This window comes from Lissotriton vulgaris, chromosome 9 (genome assembly GCF_964263255.1).
Source record: "Lissotriton vulgaris chromosome 9, aLisVul1.2, whole genome shotgun sequence".
In the NCBI taxonomy this organism is placed as follows: domain Eukaryota; kingdom Metazoa; phylum Chordata; class Amphibia; order Caudata; family Salamandridae; genus Lissotriton; species Lissotriton vulgaris.
Genome location: NC_141697.1, coordinates 1,182,911,892 through 1,182,937,424, shown reverse-complemented (window position 1 = coordinate 1,182,937,424; position 25,533 = coordinate 1,182,911,892). Strand labels below are relative to the sequence as shown.

Sequence of the window (25,533 nt, the reverse complement as noted above, 5' to 3'; positions counted from 1 at the left end):
ATGGACCTCCTCATGGTAAAGGAACGAGCAGTATATATGATGCGGGCATGTCCGCGTAAATGGAATAAAATGTGGACACCTTGGAATAAATATAGGGGGGAACCGTGTGACCCATTGCCAGAGAATGAAGAACTGGAGTCGGAGGAGGAGGATAGTTAGAAGGGTGTAATGATGTGAGCTTCCTTGATTTGTATGGGGGTGGTGAGAGCAGCACTAGTGATCTCTGAACCAATGTATGAGCTCTATGCAGTGGAAGATACCATTATATGAAGAAACGCAACTGTATGCTGTGGTGATGACATTAGTTAAGTTCTTTTGTAAAAAACATTTTCTCTCCATACCTAGCAGTCACTAAGAACTAACTCCAGTCTTAATAGGTGGGAAACATGCAAACTAGAACAGAATGTGCAATGTTGGACTGTATGGCTCTATACAGAATTATGTATAAATCTCTTTACTTTGTACGTAGTGCACATTCACCATATACGCCTATAATTCATGTAATTTAACCAACTGTACACCCTTAATGAAGCAATATGTACCAGATATCCGCAATGCAAATGTCGAACTTAAATTCTGCACCTATTTTGTCAATAAAGTTTTTCAAAATTATTTTTTTTTATATATAAGTGAAGCATGAACTCATATTCAGGGCGTCATCTTGACTTGAGGCGGTCATAGGCTAACTTTTTTACCAGTCACAAGGTGGAGAACTTCCTTCTGAAACCTGATAAGTCCTCCGGAGGACTTATCAGGTTTCAGAAGGAAGTTTCCCATTTGTTATCCATGGAAAAGCTCTATTAAGACTGGTTCTATAAAAATAAAATACAGAATCATTGTGTATCTGGAGACATACAGTGTTCCTATAGTATTCTCAAAGCGGCAATTACGACCAAGGACATAAATCAAGTTTTAAAGAGACCACTATATTTTGTTCTCCACCTTGTGACTGGTAAAAAAGTTAGCCTATGACCGCCTTTCAAGTCTGGTATTACGAGCTGTTGAGCATGGGTCCTCAGATGAGGATGCCTCTTCGGGAGGATCTTCTGTCGCAACAATAGCGCAGGATTCTGTACCCCAACCTGAAAATGCTTCGCCTACATGTGTGAATATTTATTGAGTAGCGACAGTTGACAGCTTCTGCCTGAAGACTGCAATGTTGGAACTCTACTGTATGTTAACCTAAAAGAAGGAAAGATAGCTGTACTGTATCCCAAGCAATATCACATGGAGCTGTACTGTGTTTAACAATACCACATGGAGCTATACTCTATACCAACATAAAGGAAAGGGAGTTGTAATGTATCTACAAAACACTGCATACATTTATACTTTGTCCTTAATGGTACTGCAGGGAGCTCTACTATGTGTCAACCTAAAACAAAAAAGGGAGCTGTACCGTATCTCGAGTAATATCTTATGGAGCTGTACTGTCCTTAACAATCCCATAATACTATAAAGCACTCTAAAAGAAAGAGAACTGTACTGTATTCACACAATACAACAAGCATTGGCATAGCCAATAGGTCTCGCTTTTATGCAGCGTAATATCCTTGGTGCAACAACATCAACTGTTGCGTGACTAAACACTTATAAGGTACCAAAGGCGAGACTATTGGCTATGCCAATGCTTTTTATTTTTTGTTCTTGGGGGAAACAGGGCTAGTGCCAGGAGGGCCAAGGGTGAGTGGCAGGGAGGTGAGGAGTGAATGCCAGGAGGGACAAGGTTTACCGTCAGACCATGGGGTGAAGGGTGATTGCCAGAGAGGTGAGGAGTGAGTGCCAGGGAGATGAGACTTAAGAGTCAGGAGTGCCAGGGGTGAGGGGTAGCTGCCAGGCCAGGGGGGTGAAGGGCTATAACCACGGAGGTGAAGGTTGAATGCCAGGTCAGGGGGATGAAGGTTGAGTGCCATGGAGGTGAGAAGTAAGAGTAAGGAAGGTCAAGGGTGAGTGCCAGGGAGGGGAAGGGTGAGTGCCAGGGAGGGGAAGGGTGAGTGCAAGGGGTGAAGGGTGAGTGCAAGGGGTGAAGGGTAGCTTGCAGGCCAGGGGGATGAAGGGCTAGTGCCATGAAGGTGAATGGTGAGTGCCAAGGGGGCGATTAGTGAATGCCAGGAGGGACATGGGTGAGTGTCAGGGAGGTGAAGGATATGTGCCAGGGAGGGGAAGTATGAGTACCAAGAGGGTCGAGAGGGAGTGTCAGGGAGGTGACAGTAGAGTGTCACAGAGAGTCAATGCTAAGTGACAGAGAGGAAGAAGGGTGAGTGCCAGGTGCGAGGAGTGACTGCCAGGCCCGAGGTGTGAAGGGTGAGTGCCAGGGAGGTGAGGGATGAGTGACAGACTGCAAACAGTAGTGAGCTGGGGTCTAGAAGGAGGTGTGGAGTTCATCACCCGGTGTGTGCCAGGCTGGGAGGCACCAGTGCCAGGCCAGACTTGGGTGGATGCAAGAACCTCTGAAAGGCGGGTGCCAGGTCACTCGTAACCTTAGTACAGGAGTGGGGTGCACAGGAGAGAGTAACATCTTCAAACAAGAAACTATTCAAAATCCTGAAAACTCCACTTTATGCTCTTGCAACCTTATGTGGAAAATAATTAGCAAATGAATGGGCTTCCATAGCGGACTTGCAGCTTGTTACAGCAACTTATTGAGATAAAGTTTGCATTGCAAATAAGCCAAAGCGAACACAATTTGAATTAGTAACGGTAAGATTCGCAATGAACTACAGACAAGTTAAAAAAGCACCCCAGTATTGAACCGAGGATACAGAATAATAACAATGGGGGCAAAATTGGTCTCCTTTTCACAGCTCACGGCCAAAAAAACAGGGTGTTGTGGAGGACTCGGATTCTGGTGGAATCAGAATTTTTAAAATAGTCAATTTTTCTTAAAACTTTTTCTTTTTAAACAACTCTTTTGGACACACTAGAGTATAGTGCCATGTGAGTGCCACTGCCCCTCTCCTAAGACACAACCTCTGTGAAACAAACCGATTAGAATAAATGTTTGCAGTTTAAAACTAAGTGGGGCACGAATGCAGTTTAGCATTCTGGTTATTGCTTGAAGGAAGGATAAGAAACCTGGTTACCTTTGTCTGTACAACTGACATCTATGAGGATCGGAGAAAATGCATAGAGTGGTATGGTTGACAGGAGACGTGCAGGCTGCTTAAATAATGTAGAGATTGGATTGTCAAGCACCAGGAAACAAGAGTGAATGCTGAATAAAACTAGAAACGCAAACACTTTCACAGCGAACGCTGCCGTGAAAGGGAAAGTGATCACGTGAAAGTGAAACTGATCACGATTGTGCTGCCTGGCTGAGAGGAGGCTGATAGGCAGAGAGTGGCCGGGGATTAGGGGGGGTGGGGGTGTGTGTGTGTTTGTGTGGTTCTTTGTGGTTGAGGGGGGGTGGTTGTGTGTGTGTGGTTGTGTGGTTGATTGTGTGTGTGTGTGGTTGTGGGTGTGTGGTTGTGGGTATGTGGTTGGGTGTAGTTGGGTGTGGATGTGGGTGTGGTTGGTTGTGTGTGTGGTTGTGTGTGTTTGTGTTGTGTGTGTGTGTGGTTGTGTGTGTGCGCTTGTTTGTGTGTGAGGTTGTGTGTGTGGTTGTGGTTGGGTGTATGGTTGTGTGTGTGGTTTTTATGTGTGTGTGTGGTTTGTGTGTGTGGTTTGTGTGTGTGTTGTTGTGTGGGTGTGTGGTTGTGCATGTGTCGTTGTGAATGTGTGGTTGTGCGTGTGTGGTTGTGCGTGTGTGTGGTTGTGTGGGGTGTGTGGTTGTGTGTGTGGTTGTATGTGTGGTTGTATGTGTGGTTGTATGTGTGGTTGTATGTGTGGTTGTATGTGTGGTTGTATGTGTGGTTGGGTGTGTGGTTGGGTGTGTGGTTGGGTGTGTGGTTGGGTGTGTGGTTTTTGTGTGTGTGTGGTTTGTGTGTGTGGTTGTGCATGTTTTTTTGTGTGTGTGTGGTTGTGTGTGTGTGGTTGTTTGTGGATGTAGTTGTGTGTGTGTGTAGTTGTGTGTGTGTGTAGTTGTGTGTTAACATGGGAGCAACAGAGGAACATAAGAGCAACCTAAGGAGAAAGGGAGAGCAAAGAGAGGAGGAATTAATGACTTAACCGCAGCGTTTTTTCCGCCGCGGTGCGGGCGTTTTAAAGGGTGGGCAGGGTTGCGTCGGCCGTTGGTCGTGCGCAGCACTGGGGAGGGAGTGCTTGCGACGGCCGACGGCAGCACGCAAAGGGTTAAAGAGTCTGGGGAAGAAATATAAACGTGAAATCAAAGGGAGAACAGAATAAGAGCTTTAGAAGGAGGAAAGGAGCAGGGAACTTGAAGGGTGGAAAAGATAGATCTGTCTCCCTCTGCTCAGAGGGGAGCTTACAAATACAGCTATAAGTTAACTCAATGCTCTCCCCCGTCGGTTTGGTCTCCCCCTACGGAGCTTATCCGAAAGACCAAACCGACGGGGGAGAGCATCTAGTTAGCTTATAGCTGTATTTGTAAGCTCCCCTCTGAGTAGGGGGAGACCAAACCGACGGGGGAGATCATCTGCTCCGTCAACCGGGAAGCCCAGCCCTTCCATGTAACACGAGCGAGCACCCAGCACTGGCAGCCTGCCATCCTCTGTTGCTTCAGGCTGAAAAAAACCTCATCTATAATCCGAGATTCAAAGATTTTTGGTTCAAGGTGTTTACATGCAACCTGTTTTGTTTAACGTCTGCGGAGTAGGAAGCACTATAAAGAATTATAAGGGGCACAAAACACCAGAGGCACATTTCACAACAGGCAAACAGGATAAAATGTTGAGAAAAACACCACGTCTATATGGTGAAAGCGTTTGAAGCACAGATGGAGGCACGCAAGGGGGGAGGGAATTGAAACGCTGAGTGAGGCAAGCAAAGCGCGCGCCCCAGCACATGCACTCAAGCTTTAGGCCGGCCATGGCAGCATCTGGTAGCACTTTTTTTGAGCTTTTACTAAATGTCGAGCAAGCAGTGCATGCGCTGCTCTAGGCTCGACCTAAAAAGCAGCTGTAATATATTAATATCACTAGAAGCTGTACTGTTTGTCAACCTGAAGGACAGGGAATGGTACGGTATGCCTCACACCCGTTTTAGAGCACATGGAGCAAACCAAACCTGAAAGACTACTGTAACATAGCCAAGCAGTAACGAGAAACATACAAACAAAAAATACAAAAGATGCACCTGATAAACAATTAAAAAGGTAAGATTAGCCAAAAACTATGAAATGGAAAACAAACCAGCAAATGTCACAGTGAAAAGGGAAAGTTAAAGACAGTTCCATCTGATAGTTGAAATATGCAGAAATAAATGAAGGAGCAGTTACCTTGACAAAACACTTCTTGTCATGTGTAAGCAGCACAGCGCGCCCTGTACCGGGTCTGCAGATACGGCTCATTTCTCGGAGGAAGGCGGGATACAGGTCCCAGTTCTTCTTTTTTGATCCTACCCTGGAAAAACAATTAGACGGTGACAGGCAATTAAATGCAATTTGTGACAGAGTGTCTTATAAAATTAAGAGAGCCACCAAATTTTTATAGGACAGTCGAAACAGGACCACCCTTTGTCAATAGAGATCACTTACTGACCCGGTTGCTTAGGTTGACTTAAAACAAATACGACAACGCTCTCTTAAATCCATGGGCTGAGAATTTAGGTCTGACAACTAATCAAACGACGCAATGCATACATGTCACCCTAGATGTGTCCAGATCACGTCACAGGACGTGTTACTCGAGTTATGTCTGTAAAATAGCTCAGCACCATAATAGATGCCAGGGTCGGCGTAGTATTTCATCCTTCTGAGGTTTACAAAAAGAGTACATAGTATGAACTGGCAAAGAGCCTTAGATTAAAAAAACTAGATCAGAAAATAATGTAATGGTTCGCTTCAAAACATTAAAGAAACTAACATTAATCAGATAAGTTACTTATGCAACAATGATTCTATGTCATGACCGGAGACGAGGATTATGCTTTCTTCCTTCACATTAATATACCATTCAAACATGCAGCAGACATTTTTAATATCAACAAAAAATTAAACTACTGTTCAGCTAAACACAAGCGACCCATAACAAGCCCATTATCCAATCAAGCAACAGGAGTCTCAATCATAGTCCAGCTTTGCTGTCCAGACTCTTTCTCTCTTTGTTGCTCAGCAGCCCCAGTTAAGTCACTTTTCCTGCTCTTAGTGTTTCATTGTGTAGATATTATGTATTGCTGGTATAGACCTGCATGAAATAACTGTCAGTGATTCATTTCCTTTTTAGATTCCTTTATTCAGGTTGCAAGACCACAAAAACGCTCCATACGCAACATATTTCCCGGGTTATCGCAAACACCGTGATGCAGTCCACCGCCTTCTAGATCGAGCTGTGGGTGGCGCGTCTGAGACGTACGTCTCTCACCACATTGGATTCCAACTAGTACCGCTGCAGCGTCTAGAACTGCCGAAGCCTTATCCACTTTGCCTGGGTGATGACCCACAAAAGGGGTCTGTATTTCCCCAGTGATTGCTCACTGATGCCTCCCCCCGAGGTCCTTATTTGCCTAATTTGTGAGGCCCGGCAGGGTCGGTATCAGCGGCCATGCAGGCAGAGTTCGGGGCACAGTTCCCAGGCAAGTCTTCATTTAAAATTAAGGGGAGATTGTCCCTGGGGCTGAAACCCTAACAATTGTGGGGACACCGACCCACCTACATCTAAGGGCCCCCCAGTGCCACATCAGCACGCACTGCGTTAACCTCAGACCTCTGCTGTAACACCAGTTTAGTGCAGACAGCACAACACTGTTAGAGACCCCAATTCCTGGGATACCACCATGCAAGGCCTCCCAGAGCGCCTACCACGAGGAGGACGCCCCGTCCTTCCTGCAGTGGGATGAATTATATGAGGCAGTAGATGCTTCCATTTATCGGGCTGTCAATGAGGCCATGTGTCCTCTAGAGTAGTGCCTCGCACAGCAGATTGCGTGTGAATATGCCAAGAAACCAAGGTCTGATCCCCCAACTTCAGTCACTCTGCCCTAACAGAGAAAACGTTACACAGGGGTGAATCATGACAAGTTAACACGCCTTAGGGGGGCCTCCCCAGAAGGGCCAGTTGAGCCTTCCGATGCCTACCCCGGGCCTTCATGACAGGATTCCCCAGACCCGCAGACCAGGGGTATTCCCATGTGGACTCATATGATGACACACGCCCATCCAGGCCCTGCACACAATTTCGTTCCAAGATTAAAGGTTGCTTCGAACATGTTGGATTACATCATTCTTCCCAGATTTGTGGAGTGTGTCCCAGGAGATAAGGCTGCGAAATACGTGGCAGGATGTCTTCGCAAACCCTTAGAAGAGGATGCCCTCAGTCGCCTTAAGGCGGAGTGTCCCCTCCCACCCTAGACGGAAATGTTGCCCTGACCCTGGTCATAGACCCCAGGATGGCCACCTTCTTGGTCAAATTTACGAAAAATCCCAAAAAAGAGAATCGATAAGTAGTGGCGTTCATGCCAGGGCAAATTATTAGATGCCATAGGTCCCATGACAAAGATAGTGGATATGACAGAAGAGGCCAAGGCCTCGGACTCCCTCATCCCTCCTGATGTCCTCTCTAGGTAGGCACAGCACGCAATTATATTCTTAGGGAAGGTGAACTGCGCAATGTCCACTGAGCACCACAGATTATTGTTAATCAAGGCTAAACTCCAAATTGGGAGACCTAGTCTCCTCGGCAGGTGCAGTGGCCCAGGAAGGACTGTTTGGTGACCCCTTCGTGAAGGAGTTGGGGAAATTTGTGACCACATTTACAACACTTAAAGCGCATACCAACATCAAGCGCTTCTTTAGTCTGTAGATGTTCCAAGGGGCCAGTCGTGGTAGGGGCCGCACAAACAGCTGCTTCTCCTCTCCAAACCCGCCCAGGGGACAAGGCTCCAGTCTTTTGTCGGTGGCAAAATAGCACGTTTCACCTCCATCTACCCCATGAGAGCTCAGTGCTTCCGCGGACAAGGCGATTTCAAGGGCCAAGCAGGAAACTCCTCTACCAACGGTAATTGTTCTCCCTTCTTCTGGACAAATGGTAGGGGGACATCTGGCACTTTTTCTCAAAGCATGGGTCTCTATCACCACAGATGTGTGGATCTTGCAAACAGTACAAGGTTTCTACATAGAGTTTTATGGGTCTCGCCGACAAGAGTCCTGGCCGTGAACCATCTGTTTTTCCCAACACACGAGAAAGAAGAGGCTCTCTTAGAGAAAGGGGCCATTTGTTGGTCGGTGACTCATTGCAACTATTTTCTTAGCAATCTTTTTTCTGGTGGACAAGACCGACGAAGGACAGAGACTGGTAATAAACCTCGGGAATTCAACGAGCGACTGGTCTACTACCACTTCAAGATGGAGGTCATTCACCTCCTCCGAGAAGTTTTGCTTCCAAAGGACTGAAAGGGGCATCAAGACGGTCTATTTAGACGACATTCTCCTTTACCACAGCGCCCCCAGAAGCTATCCCTTCAACTCCAGATGGTGGGGAATCTTTTACAGAGTCTAGGGTTTGTCATCCAAGAGAAAAAACAACGCTTCTGTCCCCCTCTCAGAGACCGGCTTTACTTGGGCTCCTGATCGATTCTACCATAACCTCTTTAAGCCTTCCATCTCAAAAGATGGGTAAGAACCAAAACTAGTTATGCCAAACGCTAGCCAAACCTCACATGTCTCTCAGGCAGATGGTGGGCCTTTTTTCATCCTCGATCCAAGCGATTTTCACTATCGGACTCTCCAGCGGCTCAAAGCACACCACCTGCGGAAAGGTCTAACCTTTGCCACTGTCAGATGAAACCAAGGAAGAACAAACTGGAGGCTAGCTAACCTGGAAGCGTGGAATAGGAGAGAGATCTTTGGTTCCACCCGACTTGGTTATAGAGTCGGATGCCAGCAGATCAGGCTTGGATGCCAGGTGTGAGGACCTCTCCACCGGAAGTTAAGTTCACGTATGACTTGTTTGGAGCTCATTTCCAGTTCATTCGTGGTGCGGTGTTGAACGAAGGACAGGATTCAATCTTGTGACCTTCTACAGATGGGCAACGTTTCTGCGGTGGGTTATATCAACCACCTGAGCGGCACCAGATAAAGAGCTCTGCCAGAATTGGTGAAGAATTTTTGTGACTTTTGTGTGGAAAATCATGTATCTGTAACAGCAGAATATATTCCGGGCCAGACGAAACAGGTGGCAGATTGGCACTTTGACATTTGGGACTTGAGTCTCTGGAAGCTGGACTCTCAGGTTTTCCTAATGCTCTCGGACAGGTGGGGTACATTTCAATAGACCCGTTTGCCTCCTGCTTCGATCATCAGCCAGCTCTGTTCTTCATCTAAAAGTCAGACCCGTCAGGCGATGGCAACAGATGCATTTCTCCAGGATTGTAGTCAGGAGAAGGGCTACATGTGTCCACCTCTGTCGCTGAGCACCATAGTATCGGCCCAGGTGAGGCGACACCAAGCACAGCTGGACATGTTAATGCCTTTGAGGAGATCTCAAATATGGTTTCCAGTTTTGAGCAAACTTTCTTGGGATTCTCTAATTCGACTCGCCCCATTTCTGAACATTCTGCTGCATCTGGAATTAGCCCCAAAGTGGATGGTGATGGAGGAGTCCATATAGCTGATGGCTTGATAGATTACAGGCGATGCTAGATGCAACATGCTGAATTCCTCCTGTTCAAGGTCTAGGCTGACAGTATGACCAAACGATACAGGTCGGCCTGGACACAATGGATGCGTTGGTTTTTGCGACAGGGTGTGGATCCCCGGGGCACAGCTTTAGTTCAGGTGGTCAATTTTTTTGTCCAGCCTGGCTGAGGAAGGGCTTGTCTATTGATTCATTAATGCATTTTGGTCGGCCATTTCAGGGGATCATGCTCCTCCCAGTGGAGGAGCATTTTTTTTTTTTGCTGGTTGCTTTAAGGAATTTACCTTTCCCTTCCACCGGAACCCAGCTATTCGACACTGTAGGATGTAACCAGGTCCTAAATCTTTTTCTGTCTTGGCAATCAAACAGATTCTTATCTCGGAAAGAGCTGTCAGCACAATTGGTAATGCTCCTTTGTCTGGTTTTATGCAATATGTTTCCAATGTGAGAGACCTGGACCTTTGGTAGGGAGTTTTCCCTGGATGGGTTTTCCTTTACTGTAAGCAGACAAACCAAATCTAACTCTCGCATAATCTCTTAACAAGCTTTACAGGATGTTCCTAAATTGTGTGTGGTTCAGTGTCTCAAGGCTTATGAGATGATAATGGAAGAAGTCAGCCCTCTGGGCGAAAAACACTTACTCTTTGCACTATGAAAACCGTAAAATGCGGTGTTCTCTCCTACCATAGCCCGGCGAGTTTGTTGAATAATGCAGGAGGCTGGTATTGATACCAAGACATTTGGGGCACATTCAGTTAGAGGGACAATGGCTACGAAAGCTTTTTGCTTGGGTGCGCATTTGGAGGACATTATCAATGCAACAGACTGGTCCTCAGACTCCACCTTCAAGAGGTTTTATTGGAAATCTGGTATTGGATGTGGATCAGTTGGTGGCGAGTAAGCTTTGAAATAGCATAATCCTCGCCTCTGGTCCTGACACAGAATGAGGCGAGGATTATCCCCCCCCCCCCCGGTGATGAATACCATAAGCTTTCCCTTCCGGTTCTGGAGTAAGTCATTCATTTTTAAGATTGGTTGACATTTATTTATGAGATGCATGTACCTTATATGATCATGTTTACTCTCCTCAGAGTTTGGTTTACTCTTACTGTTGTGATATGATAATGGTTGTTCCTGATAGCGGTCATTTACAGTGTTTATTTCTTCATAGAAACTGACGGTTCAAAACAAGAAATGTGAATATCGATCTGTGGCGTGATTCAAGCAAAGAAAGAGGGAGTTTGGACAGCAACGATGGACCAGTCTGGTGCTCCTTTGGCCTGAGTGGATAATGGACTTGTTATGGTTCCCTGGTGTTTCTGGGAACGGTAGTTCCATTTTTATTGATATTAAAAATGGCTTCTGTTTGTTGAAAGGTTATATCAAAGCGAAGGAACAAAGCACAATCGTTGCCTTAGTGTCCTTAATAGAATTTAACATTTCTGTTCCAAAGCTAGGCACATTTTCAGTAAAAGCAGCTCCTTCATTAGTGGAGCTAAGTGATAGCGGCGGTGCACTTGCTGTAGGTCACGGGGTGGAGCCTGTGGGGAGCTGGTTACTTCACTTGTGAATTTAAGGACTTTTTAGGTCTAACGTGAATGGTAGAAGGTCAACATATTACACATTCTTGGATTAGTTTAAATGACTTCACCTCCTTCTGCAATTACCTTCTTTTGCTCAGAAACCTTTAGCCACTGGTTTGAGACACGGTCAATCATATTTTGGATTAGTTTCTGGAATATTTTAGTCTCATCTTAGGTTTTGCCTGCCAGGTGAAAACCTCTTGTTGACCATAGCAGAAACTTACAGTGAACTTAGAACCCGCCCACTGCTTACCATTGGTTGGCCTTATTGTCACTCATTTACTTGCTTCAAATTCAATGGCTTGCCTTCTTCTTCTTGTGTTTACCCCTCTCCAGAGCATAGCACTCATCATTTTCATTGGTTGACTTCTATACTGCCACTGCTTACATTTAGGGAACTACTATTTTCATTTAGCACTCCATGAAAGTGCATGTGTTTTCTTGCTCTCATGTGATGCTTGCCCCCTGTTTAAATATCCACCCAGCCTAATGCACTTCCACACCCTCCCAACCAGTCTAAATGCACAGCAGCAAGTATAGAAAAGTCTGAACCCCCTGGAACCAATTGTATTTGTCCCTTGATGTTTTGGGGCATTTCTGGTGAAAGAGAGGCTTCCAGTGGCCGCATCTGGTAATGCAAATAGAAGAACACTATTTCAATAATATGTTAGTGCTGCTACAATAAGCAACGCATTTTCTCTGAAAGACACTTGTCGCTTTAAGCCTCAGGAATAGGGTTTTACCAGTGGTAAATCCAGTCTTCTTTATTGGCATCCGATTCTACTTCTTGAAAATTGGATTACATAATCTTGTGAGTGCTCAGCCATTGCCCTACACCAAGGTTATAATTCAGAAGCTCACATTAAGTCATTCTTAGAGATATTGTTTTTTGTATTACGGGGATATGCGGTGTGAAGTGGAGTATGCAGAAGTGGCAGGGCTTGGATTCCATCTCTCTCCAGGGACCCTTAATATAAAGAGTCTGTGATGGTATGAAATATTTAGAAAGTTCTGCCATGCTTGTCCACATTTCACAGCCAAATGGCTACAACAGGAATTTAGGAGTAAAGCCCTGGCCACACTAAGCAGCAACTGACCTTTAGAGGTTACGGAACAAGGAATCAACCTGCTGGAAAGGGAGAAGGGGCAGGGAAAGGAACCTAGAGGCATTTATAATGAATAAACTACCCAGTGTGAATAGTATAAAGAGACTGCATCACAGCTTCAGGCCTTTATAACAGGAAAAACAACTATGATGGAGACAAGGGCACATACGCAAAGTGTCATGGAGGGGGCCTCCTTTCCACCTTTGTAACTGCTAATATGGGTTCCAATTGTAGACATATTCCAAAGAGCCTGAAAGGGAACATGGCTGTAGTTTAGAAGGATGTTTCAGAGTAGGACCAACCACCACAAGAGCCAGCTGTCCCTAACAGAGCCAACAGAAATATCAGCAGCTTGGACTTTGATATGTTAGTCTTTGAAGGACAGTCACTTTCGCTTTGAAGTCACCCTTACTCATCTACATGTTCTCCCCACGTCCTTATTGTGGATAAAATAAAATGACTGCAAGATGTCATCAAGATGTGCCATTGCCAAACCCAAATAACTGATGGAGAGATCATTTTTACGGCCCTTCCTGTACCATTCCCCATTCCTTTCACTGCCTGCAAGTGATGACACGTGGGGCTGGAAAATGCTTTAAAAGTTCTCTGATCATGCCATGCACTGGTGCATGTGAGCTATCCTCATCCGGTATCAACAACTCCCACAGGCAGTTAATACATGTTTTTTTCTGAGTTCAAGGTTCTAGTGCAGCACACGCTAACCGACTGTGTAAGTAACGTGAAGAAGGGACAGCAAGATAGAAGAGCTTCCTTACTATGTCGTTATGGTCTCCCTACTAACTAGATGGCTAGAAATGTTAGCAGTTTAAGAGGTTCCGAGGTAGGGAGAGAATACAGAACATGCCTGATCCGACTTCGAGTAAGCAAAGGCAGACCTCCCAGGTCAAAAGCCACATTCTACCTAAAAGGAGTACCAATAGTATATGGTAAACATTTAACTAATGTTTAAAGTAGGCGGGAATTGAATTAGACTACCGCTAACAATAGGTGGGCGGGTCGCGTTCATAAAATGGTCATTCTCCCCAAGGTATTCTACCCGTTCCAGAATATTCCACTATCCCTAATTATAATACTCGAATACTGAAAGCTCAACTTTGGAGTGGCTCAGTAGCTGTTCCTGGTCTTCTGTTATAACGTTCTAATGTTTGTCTTTCTTTGTCTTCTTTTTTTTTTTATTAAACATTTTACCCTTAGTGGGTGGAATTGTTTAATAGCTTTATAGCCCTGGTGCCTAGACCTACACTAGTTAAAGACCCTCTACTTCGTTATAGTCCCTTGCCAGTGGCTCTGGTCTATATCTCAGGTTCAGGGCCTTTAACAACAGGTATAGCCCTCGACAGTAGGCTATAGGGCTAAAATAAAACTTTCTTTAAGATTATTACTGGTGAAACTTGCCTGGGCTGATAGACAGCCTAGGACTGCTTGGAATAAGATCCAATTACTATGTTATGGGGAGGGACTTTGAAGACTCCAGTTTTGAACTCTAGAATTTAATTCCACAAGTCCAGTTTGCTCATAATTGGTTCCATTCCAAGCGCCAGTTCACACATCCAGATCTGGAGGTGAGCCTTGCTGCCCTATCCCGCATACCTTCTTAAACAAGCATTTGCAATGCAATAGGTCTCGCATTTACACGAGTTTGAGCTATTGACATTGCAAATAACAAAGCATTTTTGTTTTAGTTTTTAAAACCGAAATAAAAGGCATTGTAATTTACAATGAATTCACACAATGGGGGCTTAGGGAGATTTAAGGACCAGCGTGAGGCAACTCCCCACTCTTAAATCAGAACACTGAAAAAAGTCACCGGTCCAAAATATTACAGAGAGGTCGAGAATAAGAGCTGCGTCCACTTGTCCCAAGGAATAGGGCAGGGGACACAGCTCTTATTCTTTACCTCTCTGTAATATTTTTAACCCGTGCTTTTTTTCAGTGTTATGATTATCATTTACAATGCCAATAGCTTAGACTCGCATAAATGCGAGACCTATTGCATTGCAAATGCTTGTTTATATAATGCAGAACTAGTGTGGGCTCTCGAGCAGAAGAGAACGGTTGCCAAAGTGCACTGCCAGTTCGGATAGGCTATGCTCTTAAGGTATTACTGCAGATTTGCTTTCAGCCATGCATTCATATTATGCCATCACATTGAAGAGACCCCTTGAATACCTAACTTTGCACTACAGCAGATGCAAGGACGCGCTCCTCCTATGCAATTCAGATCAGACGTCTCGTGAAAATCAGGAAATTGCTTGTTGCAGCGTTTGTAGCTCTGTTGGTATGACGGAGAGGGGGAGTGGTCAAACAGACCTTTGTTTAAACTACCACCTTCACTACAGGTTTAATTATTTATATTACTTGAAACGTAGGATTTAACTCCTTACTAGAAGGAAAACGCGGCCATCATTTACGCAATTATTGGAGATTCATACTTGTTTTAAACAGCGCCTAATATCGCACTTCCACCGTTTTCGGCACTTTAAATGACAGGTGATACTAATACTAACTTTAATGCTACCGACCTCGGAATCAGTCTTGCCAGACCTCAAACTGATGGCCTACAGATCGCTGCACTTCCATCCTGCCACCTTGGAAACAGATGTGTGCAAGACCAGCGGATGTATGCACTAAAGTAGATCAATACAAGTTTTCTCCATACAGCTATTTGGAATGAATAAAGTACGAGGAATGGAGCATGCAACGTGTACTAACAGAACACCCATCTCGCTAACACTGGCAAGGACATTTTTTGCATGCGCACTTCCTTTACCGCAGAGAGACTATTCCCCCCTCCCTCCCACCTACCACACACAGCAGCACAACATTGTCATTTTCACTCTTTGAAATGTAGTGCTGGAAACCCTAGCGCCTCAGGTTGGAGAAACAGAGAGAGAGGGTCGGAGACAGCAAGAGAGGCCCGGAGGAAATGAAGGAAGGAGCATGAGTGATCTGGGCTTAGAGGCCGTTCGAGCAAGAGTGTGGGGAGCAGGAAGAAAGGGGGATGGTAGGAAGCACGAAGCAAGGGTGATGAGGGCAAGGGAGGGCAGAAGTAATTATGGACGGAAAAGGACTAACTGGGAGGAAAAAGGAGGGAGTATTTTTTTCAATCAGTAGATAATACACTGAAGTAAAAATCACTCTTAAAAAGAAGGAGTGAATGACGTCATTTGTGGGTCAATGCGCCAAAAACCTTGAAAGCTGGTGGGGAGGCTACTCACTGTACAGACAAATCAGTGTTTCAAACCCCTGCAGGTTCACACTGCCGGGCTGCCTGTGTGTTTTAGCCTTCCGTGTAATCTGCTCGGTGGGCAAAGAAGCATTGGCAGGGACCTTTTTGTTCGACACCAAGCACAATGCAAAGTAGCAGCGCCTTAGTAACACAAGCGAGGCACTTTTCATTCAAAAATATGGCGTGCTGGTAAAACGTTTTAACTTCAGAACTTCAAAAAACATCAAAATGTCTCAAAGATGTAATATATGTTTTAAGCTAAAACAATAACATGCAGAATTGTTATAAAGAGGAATGCATGTTTTTTTTAAATATTATGAGCCCAGGCTTTAAGAATCCTGTCTGCGCTCGTCACCTATGACAACGCTAACCATGAAGCGGGCACCGTGGCGTATAAAACCAGAGAGACAGGAGATTGGGAAACGCGCGCGCGCGGCCGGCGCCGATCGTTTTCCAGAGCGTGCGCGTGACATCTCCTGTCTCCTGGAAAGCAGACCCGGCAGCAATAGTATCGCGCCTGCGTGATGGCATATGGCTTCGCCATATGCATCGCAGGCGCGAGACCTAAAAAACAAAAAAGCCTATGTTGTCCCACTACAGAAATTCAAACGGTGAAATTCACTAGATGGGCATGGGCCAGATTGGCGCAATAGCTCGGGTTTAAGTACATTGACAACACCTTCCACTGAGTAACAGCACGGAGGATTGGCAATGATTAGTGAGGCCGGAATGATCAAACATTATTGCAGAAAGAAAATGGAGCACCTATGCTATCTCTTTCTTAGTAGGCATATCATATAGATTTTAGTGTACTTAAAAGATGGACCTGGACCCACAATGGACACATTGATCTACCACTGACCACGTTTTTCAATGAAGGAACTGTATTCAACATTGCCAGATGAGCCACCTGAGAGGGCTCTACTCACATTGTTTATTGACAAGCCTGGTTGCTCTCAGAGGATAATGTGTATGCATAATTGCATAATAAATAACTTGAAGAGTGGGCTGAATATGGAAGACAAAAGTGGGATGGAGCTGGGGCACGATAGCACAGATTCACAATGCTGTACTATTACCAACAAATCGGAGAGGTTTCCCAGAACGGTAAATTTAGACTAATAAAGTTGAGGTTCAAACACAGAGCCTATTACACCCCAGTCAGTATGTTGAGAAAGGGGCTAGATGTAGAACTACTGGAGCTATAATGCATCAGACAGACGTCATCAGGCCTCAAAAAATCCACTCGTTCTCGCATTTGTGATCGAGTGAAATTTTAGCAAGTCGAGCTATTTTTAGCACTTACTCAACCATGCTGGAGAGTAAACTTATGCTGGAAGAAACAGGTGTTCTGTTCCTTCAGAAAGAGAATGAGCAATTAAAACACCTTTAAATCTTGTTTTCTCTTGACACATTTGCCAACTGCTCAAGGAAAGAGGTCAAATGTCAGTTTGTCTTTTAACTAATTGTTTTTTTTTTTTTTTTTTTGGTGCAAGACGTTTATTAAGTACCGTTAAGTGTACACAGCATACTGCCACAACCCGGAGGCCGGCTGCCATAACAGAAGTCGCCAATCAAGGAAGAAAAAAATGGTCAAATAACAATCAGCCGTTGCAGAACTGCATACCAGCACAGTAATGAATTAACAGTACAGGCAGAAGTAAAGCATATAAATTCGTCTCACTTTTGTAGTTTTGATAACCAGTAAAGAAAAAGAGAACATAACAAACTCCAAGCATGTGCACCACTGTTAGGAAACATATTGGGGGGGGGGGGGGGGGGGGGGGGGGGGGACACCGCGTGGGGACCCTGTGGTCTAAGGGCAGCTACAGTTCATGGTAGAGCGGAGACATCCGAGGGGGGGGGAGCTGTGGGAGGGGGGGGGGGGGGGGTTAAAGGGCAACATAGAGGGATTAAAGTGCAGTTTCAATCACGAGGCACAGTGAGCTGTGGACCATCCCGCAACACCCCATCAAGTCCGCCTCTCCATCCCCAGAACAACAACCGTAGCTCACAGTTCATCATCGTTTGAAGATTCCGTTATCAGGTAACATTGCAGCGGGGCCCAGATATCAGTGGGCCTGGACGAGAGCGGTAGCAACTCTGCATACGTGTGAAGTTGTTCCTGACAATATACCAGGTCACTCACCCACTCCTTAAATTTGGGTGCCCTTCCCCTGTCCCACCGACAGGCCACCCTACGTTTGGCCAACAACAAGGCCAGCGCCACATACTTGCGGTGAGCTGCCTGCAGAGGTCCCACATACCCCAACAGAGCCATCACAGGAGTCGGTGTTACCTCAGTGTTTATCATTGTAGAAAGGGCCTGAAATACCTGGTCCCAGTACTGAAGTATTCGGGCACACCCCCAAGCAAGATGCAGAAAATCAGCCCCAGGGGCCCCACACCTGTCACAGGTATCATCATCCCGCAATCCAAATCTGTGTAAGCGAGCCGGGGTGTAGTATAATCTATGCACAAATTTGTAGTGAATGATCCTATACCTGCTGCTGGACGATATACGTTCCGTCTGTTGCAGGCAGAACTCCCATTGTTTATCAGTGAGGGGGGTAGGCAGTTCCCGATCCCATTTTGCCTTGGCAGGAAGTGTAGTGTACTCAATGTTGGCCCGTATGGATCTATAGAGCGTAGACACCAGTTTGCGGGGGTTCTCGAATTGTAGGATGTGCTGCAGGGGAAGTAGGACAGGTGGTTCGTGCGGAAAGTCTGGTGTGAGGGCTTGTAGCCCATGCCGCAGGCGCAGGTAGTAAAATATCTCCAGAGGAGTAGGGTGTATGCCTCCAAATAGGTGGTCTCTGGTGCGGAATGTGCCATTATTATACAAGTCTCCCCACGTGTGTACATGAATTTTGATCAGTAGTTTCCGGAAGCCAGTTTCCTGCAACAGTGGCAATTGTGGGTGGTATGTCAGGGGAAGAAGTGGGGCATAAAGTAATTGCAGTCCCAGCATGTCACCAATGCGCACCCAGGCCGTAACAGTGCCAGACAGAGTGTTAGGGGTCTTATCCCTACCTTCCACAATGGTGTACAGTGCTCCCTCTATAGGCGTGGGGTGTGCTAGCCAATGCTCCGCAGCCAGTTGCGGCATGTACCTAGGCTGTCTCACCCAGAAATAGGCGTAATGCGCCTGCGCTGCCCGAAAGTATAGTTCGAAATCAGGCACTCCGAATCCACCCCGCACATAGGGCCTAGTCAGTACCTCCCACTTGAGCCTGGGTTGTCTCCCACCCCACACTAATTTAAGCATTTCCGATCTAAGCCTTTTAAAGAAGTATGCACCAGGGTGGAAGGGTATGTTGAGGAACAGATAAAGCAATTTCGGAAGCACAATCATTTTAACCAGAGAGGCCCTCCCCGCCATGGAAAGGGGCAGCGTTATCCACCGCGAAACCTGGTCGCTGATCTTGCTGATGGCCGTACCATAGTTTGCCCTCATGAGTGCCTCCCTATCCTTCTCGACGTGAATACCAAGGTACTTAAAGTCACCCTCAGTCCAAGTAAGCGGGTACTCCAGTGGGAATGCATGTGTGGAAGCAGTGAGGGGGAAGATACAAGATTTGGCCCAGTTTATCTGCACTCCTGCGAGGGCCCCGAACCTAATGAATTCCCTAAGCAATGGGTGTAGGTTATCACGTGGATGTCGAACATACAGCGTGATGTCGTCTGCGTACATGGATATGAGGATTTGTCTCTGGAAGCACCTAAGAGCGCTGTCCTTGTAGTGCTGTCGCAGTTTAGCAGCTAGGGGTTCCGTGGCGATGGCAAAAAGGAGGGGGGACAGGGGGCACCCCTGCCTGGTCCCTCTGGAGACCTCGAATTCCGGAGAGAGCTGCCCATTAATAAGGACCCTGGCTGTGGGGCGTGTATACAATAGCTTTATCCAGGAAATGAAGATGGCCGGAAACCCCATGCGACTCAACACCTTAAAGACATAATCCCACTCCAGTGAGTCGAACGCCTTGGTGGCATCTAAAAAGATGGCCGCCATGGGCAAGTCCTCATGTACGGAGTCATACACTGAGAAGAAGGTGCGTAGGTTGTGGGACGTAGCCCTTCCCAGGACGAAGCCCGCTTGATCTGGAAGGATAAGGTTTGGCAGCAACAGACTAATTCGTGTGGCAATAAGTTTAGCCAGTATCTTTACATCGCACGTTAGCAACGAGAGGGGCCTGTATGAGTCACAGTGCGAAGCAGACTTCCCCGGCTTAAGTAGTGAGATGATCAGCGCAGTCCTCATGGATGCAGGGAGATGACCCACTTCCAGAGCATCCTCGTACACCTCCCGTAGTACCGGGGCCATGAATTCTATGTATGTTTTGTAAAATTCGACAGGAATGCCATCGAGTCCCGTGGCCTTACCTGACTGCATACTCATGATCGCCTCTCTGACCTCATCAATTTCAAACGGGGCACTCAAAAAGGCCCTCTGAGAGTCACTCAGCCACCCAAGCGCCACGTCTGTGAGGTAGTCGTCTAGAGACGGCCCGCCCGCCCCCTTGGAGGTGTATAAAGTACTATAATGGTTGACAAATTCATTAAGTATCTGCGTGGAGTCCCGGAGCAGAAGCCCCTCGGCAGTTTCCAATTCTAGAATGACAGTAGGCGTCCGCATAAGCCTAACTGTAGCGGCCAACGCCTTCCCGGGCCTCTCACCTTCCCCGTATTTCCGCGCCACCCAATACTTATGCCTAAACTTCGCCTCGCGCGCAGCTTCATCCGAATATTCAGTAATCAAGTCTCTTATCTCCGCAAGCGTGTCGCTAGTAGGGCGTGTGCGGAGGGCCTCTTCCGCCCGTCCCAGCCTGGCCTCCAAAGCCTTCAATCGATTCAGGATAGCTTTAAGCACCCCAGAGCCCTTTGCAATACAGAAACCACGCAGTGTGACCTTAAAGGCATCCCAGATAGTCTCGACATCTTTCACAGAGCCCTTATTTCTTTTAAAGAAATCCAAGCATTCCTCACGAAGCGCCTCCTTAAACTCCTCATCTAAAAGCATCGCAGCCTGCATGCGCCACGCTGCAACAGGGGGGCCTAACTCTGCCCCTCGCAGGGCAATATGTACTGGGGCATGATCAGAATATGTTCTGGGGAGGTGTCGTGCACAAGTCAGTGAGGCATAGAGGTGGGTGGTCAGAAAAAAGTAATCAAGCCTAGCCCAGGATTTAGCCTGTGCCGTAAAATGCGTACCTTCCCTCGTCGGCCCGCAGTGTGCGCGCCAGGCATCTACAAGGTGGTTCTCTTCTAAAATGGCGCGCAGTACCTCTCGCCCTTTCGTGTAGTGGTGCGGAGCTTGGTGTGAGCGGTCTAGGGTCGGGTTAACAGCAACATTGAAATCCCCCCCCCATATTATGTGTTGCGACCCAGTTTCTAATATCGCAGCCCAAAGCGTTTCAAAATATTGCGGGTCATCCACATTAGGCCCATAACAACATGCAAGGGTCACTGTCACACGCCCCAATCTACCCCACACCAGACAATATCTCCCCTGTGTATCCGCCTTCGAGCCAGCCATATGAAAGGGAGTAGCTTTCTTCACCAATATCACAGTACCTCGGGCATGTGAGGAATACGACGAGAACGCAGTACATGAAGCCCATCTATTACCAAAGGCGTGCGTCTTGTGGGGTGCAAAGTGTGTTTCCTGTAGAAAGGCTATATGTACACTATGTCGATCCAAGTAGCCCAAAATGTGCCTCCTCTTCCGATGGTCCCCCAACCCCCGCACATTCCAAGTAAGAACATTCAGACAAGTGTCCCCCATCCTGAGAGTCTACCACATAACAGCAAAATCGATATGAACTGACGTTCCCTACAGCCATCAATATTCACGTCACATAGCAGCCTGGTCGACCACACTGAGCGGTCTAAGGTCCCCCCCTCCAAAGCAATTCCAATGTACCATCCCACCCCGCAGTAGGCAGATGGTCGAGGAGTCAGAAGTGCACATGCCAGACAACAAAACCAAACCTTAAACTTAGTACAAACCCAGGTGTCCAACTCAATAAGTCGCAAATTATATAGTTCAACAAGCATGCCCCAGTGTTCGGCAGGCCATTTCACCGACAACCCCACCCCTCCTTTACACAAAAACACAAGGAAAGGAGCAGTCTGCAACAACACAAGTATCCGGGGGCACAGGCCCAACTCGTTGAAAGTGAGATTCATAGTCCAGTCAATCACAAGCGTACCACCTGTAGAACATCCCCCTCCCCCCTCCCACTGAAGCGCCCCCAACACGCCAGTACCCGGTGCCCACCCCCCTCCCTTAACAAGCCCACAACAACACAACATCAAAAGTGCATTTAGCAAGTCCTGTGGGGTACACCCGCTCGGGGTTCCAGAGGTGCACCGTCGTCCACCCCCACCTCTCCTCTCCGCAATCACCTCCATTCTTACCGTCTCTGTCCAGGCAAGGGAGAGAGCATGGGGGGGTGGGGGCCTGGCATGCAGCTGGACCTGCTGGTCCACCCAGCCGTAGTCACCTGGGGGGTAATCGCAAGGGCTTTAATCCAAGGGAGTATTTGAGATTAACCAGTAGATGCGGAGAGTCACAAATCCCATTCACTCCGCTCCAGAGTCGTGTCCGCCTTCCGCCTGAGCAGCCCTCCTGTCTCGTTTAGGCAGAGTTTTAATGTAGTCTTCGACTTGTTGCGGATTCAAGAAGAAGTGTTGCGTGCCCTGGTGGGTCACTCGCAGCTTGGCGGGATAAAGTAAAGCATAGTCAATATTCAGCCCTCTCAGTTTCCTCTTCACAGCCAGACATTTTCTGCGTTGTTCCTGGACTACCGGGGTAAAGTCCGGGTAGATGGAAAAGGACACCCCCTCATAGGCAAGATTCTGGTTCGCTCTGGCCGCTTTCAACGCCGCATCCCGGTCACGATAATTTAGCAGCCGTGCAATAATGGGCCTAGGCGGGGCGCCCGGCTGAGGTTGGGGTCCAAGGGAGCGATGGGCACGTTCCACTATAAACTGTTTGGAGAGGGCCTCTTCCCCCACCGTGGCCATTAATAGTCGTTCAACATAGAGCTCCATCCGCCCCGTGTTTGTGGATTCCGGAACACCCGTGATTCGTACGTTGTTCCGCCTGCTCCTTGCCTCCAATTCTTCGTTCTTGGCGGCTATCACCCTTAGCACATTGTCCATGCGAGAGAGTCTTGTTGCATGTGTTGTCGTGGTATCTTCGGTTTCGGATATCCGGCGCTCGGCCTCCGTTAGCCGTTCTTCGTGTATATCCATTTTTTGGACGATACCGTCCATTCGAGCGGAGAGCCTGTCCATCTTGTCCACCACTGTGGCAAACCCCTGTCGCATCTCTTGTAGCATCGTGGCGATCTCGGGGACCAGGGGGGCCACCTCCGCTGCCGGGCTCCGCGGTTGAGTGCTCTCCCCCGTCTGCTTAGTCCCTTTCTTTTGCGTTGCTGGTTCAAATTGCAGCTTGGGCTGCCGGGTGTTCGGTTTCCCCATGCCGGGACAGCAGAGAGCGTACCGCGGGTCCGAGCCGCACTTGTAGGGGTTCCGCGAGCAGGTGGCACCCAGAAGCGGTCGAGACCCGGCGTTCAGTAATCGAGCGATGCTCGTCTCAGTTCAAAATGCGCCAAAGGGTTGGTAGCCAGTATAGAAATCCACCCGGGTAGGCAGCAATCCTCTGTTGGGGCCAAGGAGTACGGGCTCCTGTGAAGTTGGCGCGCGTGGCGTTTCGCGGCCTACCCGCCACGTGTCAGTCCGGGGCGTCGCGTGAACTCCAGTGCCGCCGCCAGCGAGGACCCAGCCCGGGGCCTCCGCCGCTCCAGGTTCACCTCGCTCTAACTCCGCCACCGCAGGTCGTAGGATCACCAAACTCGGACAGAGTGTGCAGCAGTGGTATATCTTCCCCCCAGTCGTGTTTCAGGCGGGTGGATGCAGATTTAAAGGATTAAAGCAGGATAGGAATGCCAGGCGGCCGGAGCCACACTAAAGTGCAGCCATTCAGCTCGTGCGCCCTCTAGCGCCCCCGTCTTTTAACTAATTGTTGCTTATGTGTTCCTGGAAAATTGAGTTTACTTTTCTGTCTCTATTTACAGTTAATGCTTTTTGTCAAGTGAGCTATTTGACAATAATTGTGAAACAAAATGCAGTAAAATGTCCGGTTTGTTTTTCTCTAAAACAACATTTGAACAGCTTGTAAATGAATAGTACAGGTATATCAGGATTGATGAAAGAGCTTTTTTTGTAATTCAGAAGAGTGATGCAAACAAAGATTTAAACTGGAGGAAAACAAAATCAGAACACTTTACTTTGTGATGTGCAAATTACAAATATTTGCAGAAACTTTATTTCCAAACATTGTACAATATATAGTTTTAAACCCACATGTCAGTGACCAATTATGTGGCCATTTGAATGTAAAATCTGCTGATTGCAAATAACAGTGGGCTGCTACTTTATGCTTTAGTTATGTATTTATTAAAAGTGAAAGTTTTTAAACATGATGTGAGAGACATTCCTGGCCAAGCCCTGATGACAATGCATTTAATGAACGAAGAGGCAAGTCTGCAGTCAAGTGTATCTTATATGCGGCTAGATTTTCATTCTATAAGGAGCTAAAGTTTAGTCTATTAAATCAAACAAAAGCATTTTCTGTACAGCAGACATGCTGAACTTGCGTATTTGAAGGTGCTCTCACATGTGATAAAGAAGAAAATGGCGTCTCAGTGAATTGAAATACTTGCACAGGATCAAATCATTTGAAACACAGTTTATGGGTCAAGAGCATTCAAATTAGGTTGAGTAGATTATTTAAGTCTCTAGACCTGCAGGTCTAGTAACATTTTTGGAATTTTTCGTGCCCTGGTCATACATATAGAGGAGGAGGAGGAAGAGGAAAATCTCCTGTTGCAGCTCGTGCATTGGTAAACAATGGCATTTCCAGAGTGGATGATAGGAAGGTTTCTGTACAAACTTGAGGGTACGTACTAAACTTACTATCTGTAGCATCCAGGGGTTTGTAGTTATGGACTCCCAAGCCAGGACAAAAAAGGAGATTCTCCTACCTCTAGCTTGATGTGGCTGGGATGGTGGGCCAGGGTGGGGGCGTTGGAAGTAAATGTAGGAGGTCCAGCTCAGAATAACCAAGGTCTCTTCCGGTTATCCTGGCAAGGTTGAGAAACACCTTCATCCTTCCAGATATTTTCCCTTTGGTTTGTCTTTAACCTCTGTTGGGTGAATAACCTCAGTCAGATCACCTTGCCTGGAGGGGTAACAGGATCACCCCCGACTTCCCCATATTGGGTGAAGCCTCCCTCATATGCTTGTGAGTGTCTGGAGTCACGACAAGTAGTTGAACCAGGGCACGTGTACTGCAAGGCCCATAGGAAGCATGCTGTGTCAGTTGTAATATTTTTTATGACATCACCCACACGATTCTCCAACAGTCTTTGCCCATAAAAGGCCATGTCCAAATTCCTGCACAGAATTTCTGGGTGAGAGGCTCTTGAGCGAAACCACCCAAGATGTCTTAAAACCACACCCATTGCCAGTTGGCAGAAGCTGGCATTAGACATAACCATAGTCATGTTTATGTTGTCAGCTGATGTGCTGTTTTTTTCCCATTACTATGGCCTTGGATTCTCATCTCCTGTCTTCGGAGATTAAATTTACCAATGGTAAGTTGTCATTCAAGTTGTCATACCACATTCCATGATTGTCGTGATGGACATCAATGTTCAACATATTCGCAGCATTGATGGAAACTGCCCTCACAGAAATTAGCCTGTACATAGGTTATCTATTCCTCAGCCATCTTTGTGAGGTGGTGCTGAGGAGAGTGTGATAGGATGTTTAGAACATCTTTGGTTTGCTCCCACGATGAATGAGTCCAACCTTAAACTGACTATCGAAATTTTCTC

General features: G+C 46.9%; 1 protein-coding gene across 1 annotated transcript in view; it reads right to left on the bottom strand.

Moving 5' to 3' along the window:
* The window catches only part of THUMPD3 (THUMP domain 3 tRNA guanosine methyltransferase), a 115,505-nt gene that overhangs the window by 39,972 nt on the left and 50,000 nt on the right, over positions 1 to 25,533 (bottom strand). The window contains exon 9 of the mRNA XM_086939227.1: positions 5,336 to 5,459. Coding sequence (XP_086795353.1) covers positions 5,336 to 5,459 — 124 coding nt within the window. The remainder of the gene's footprint in view (positions 1 to 5,335; positions 5,460 to 25,533) is intronic.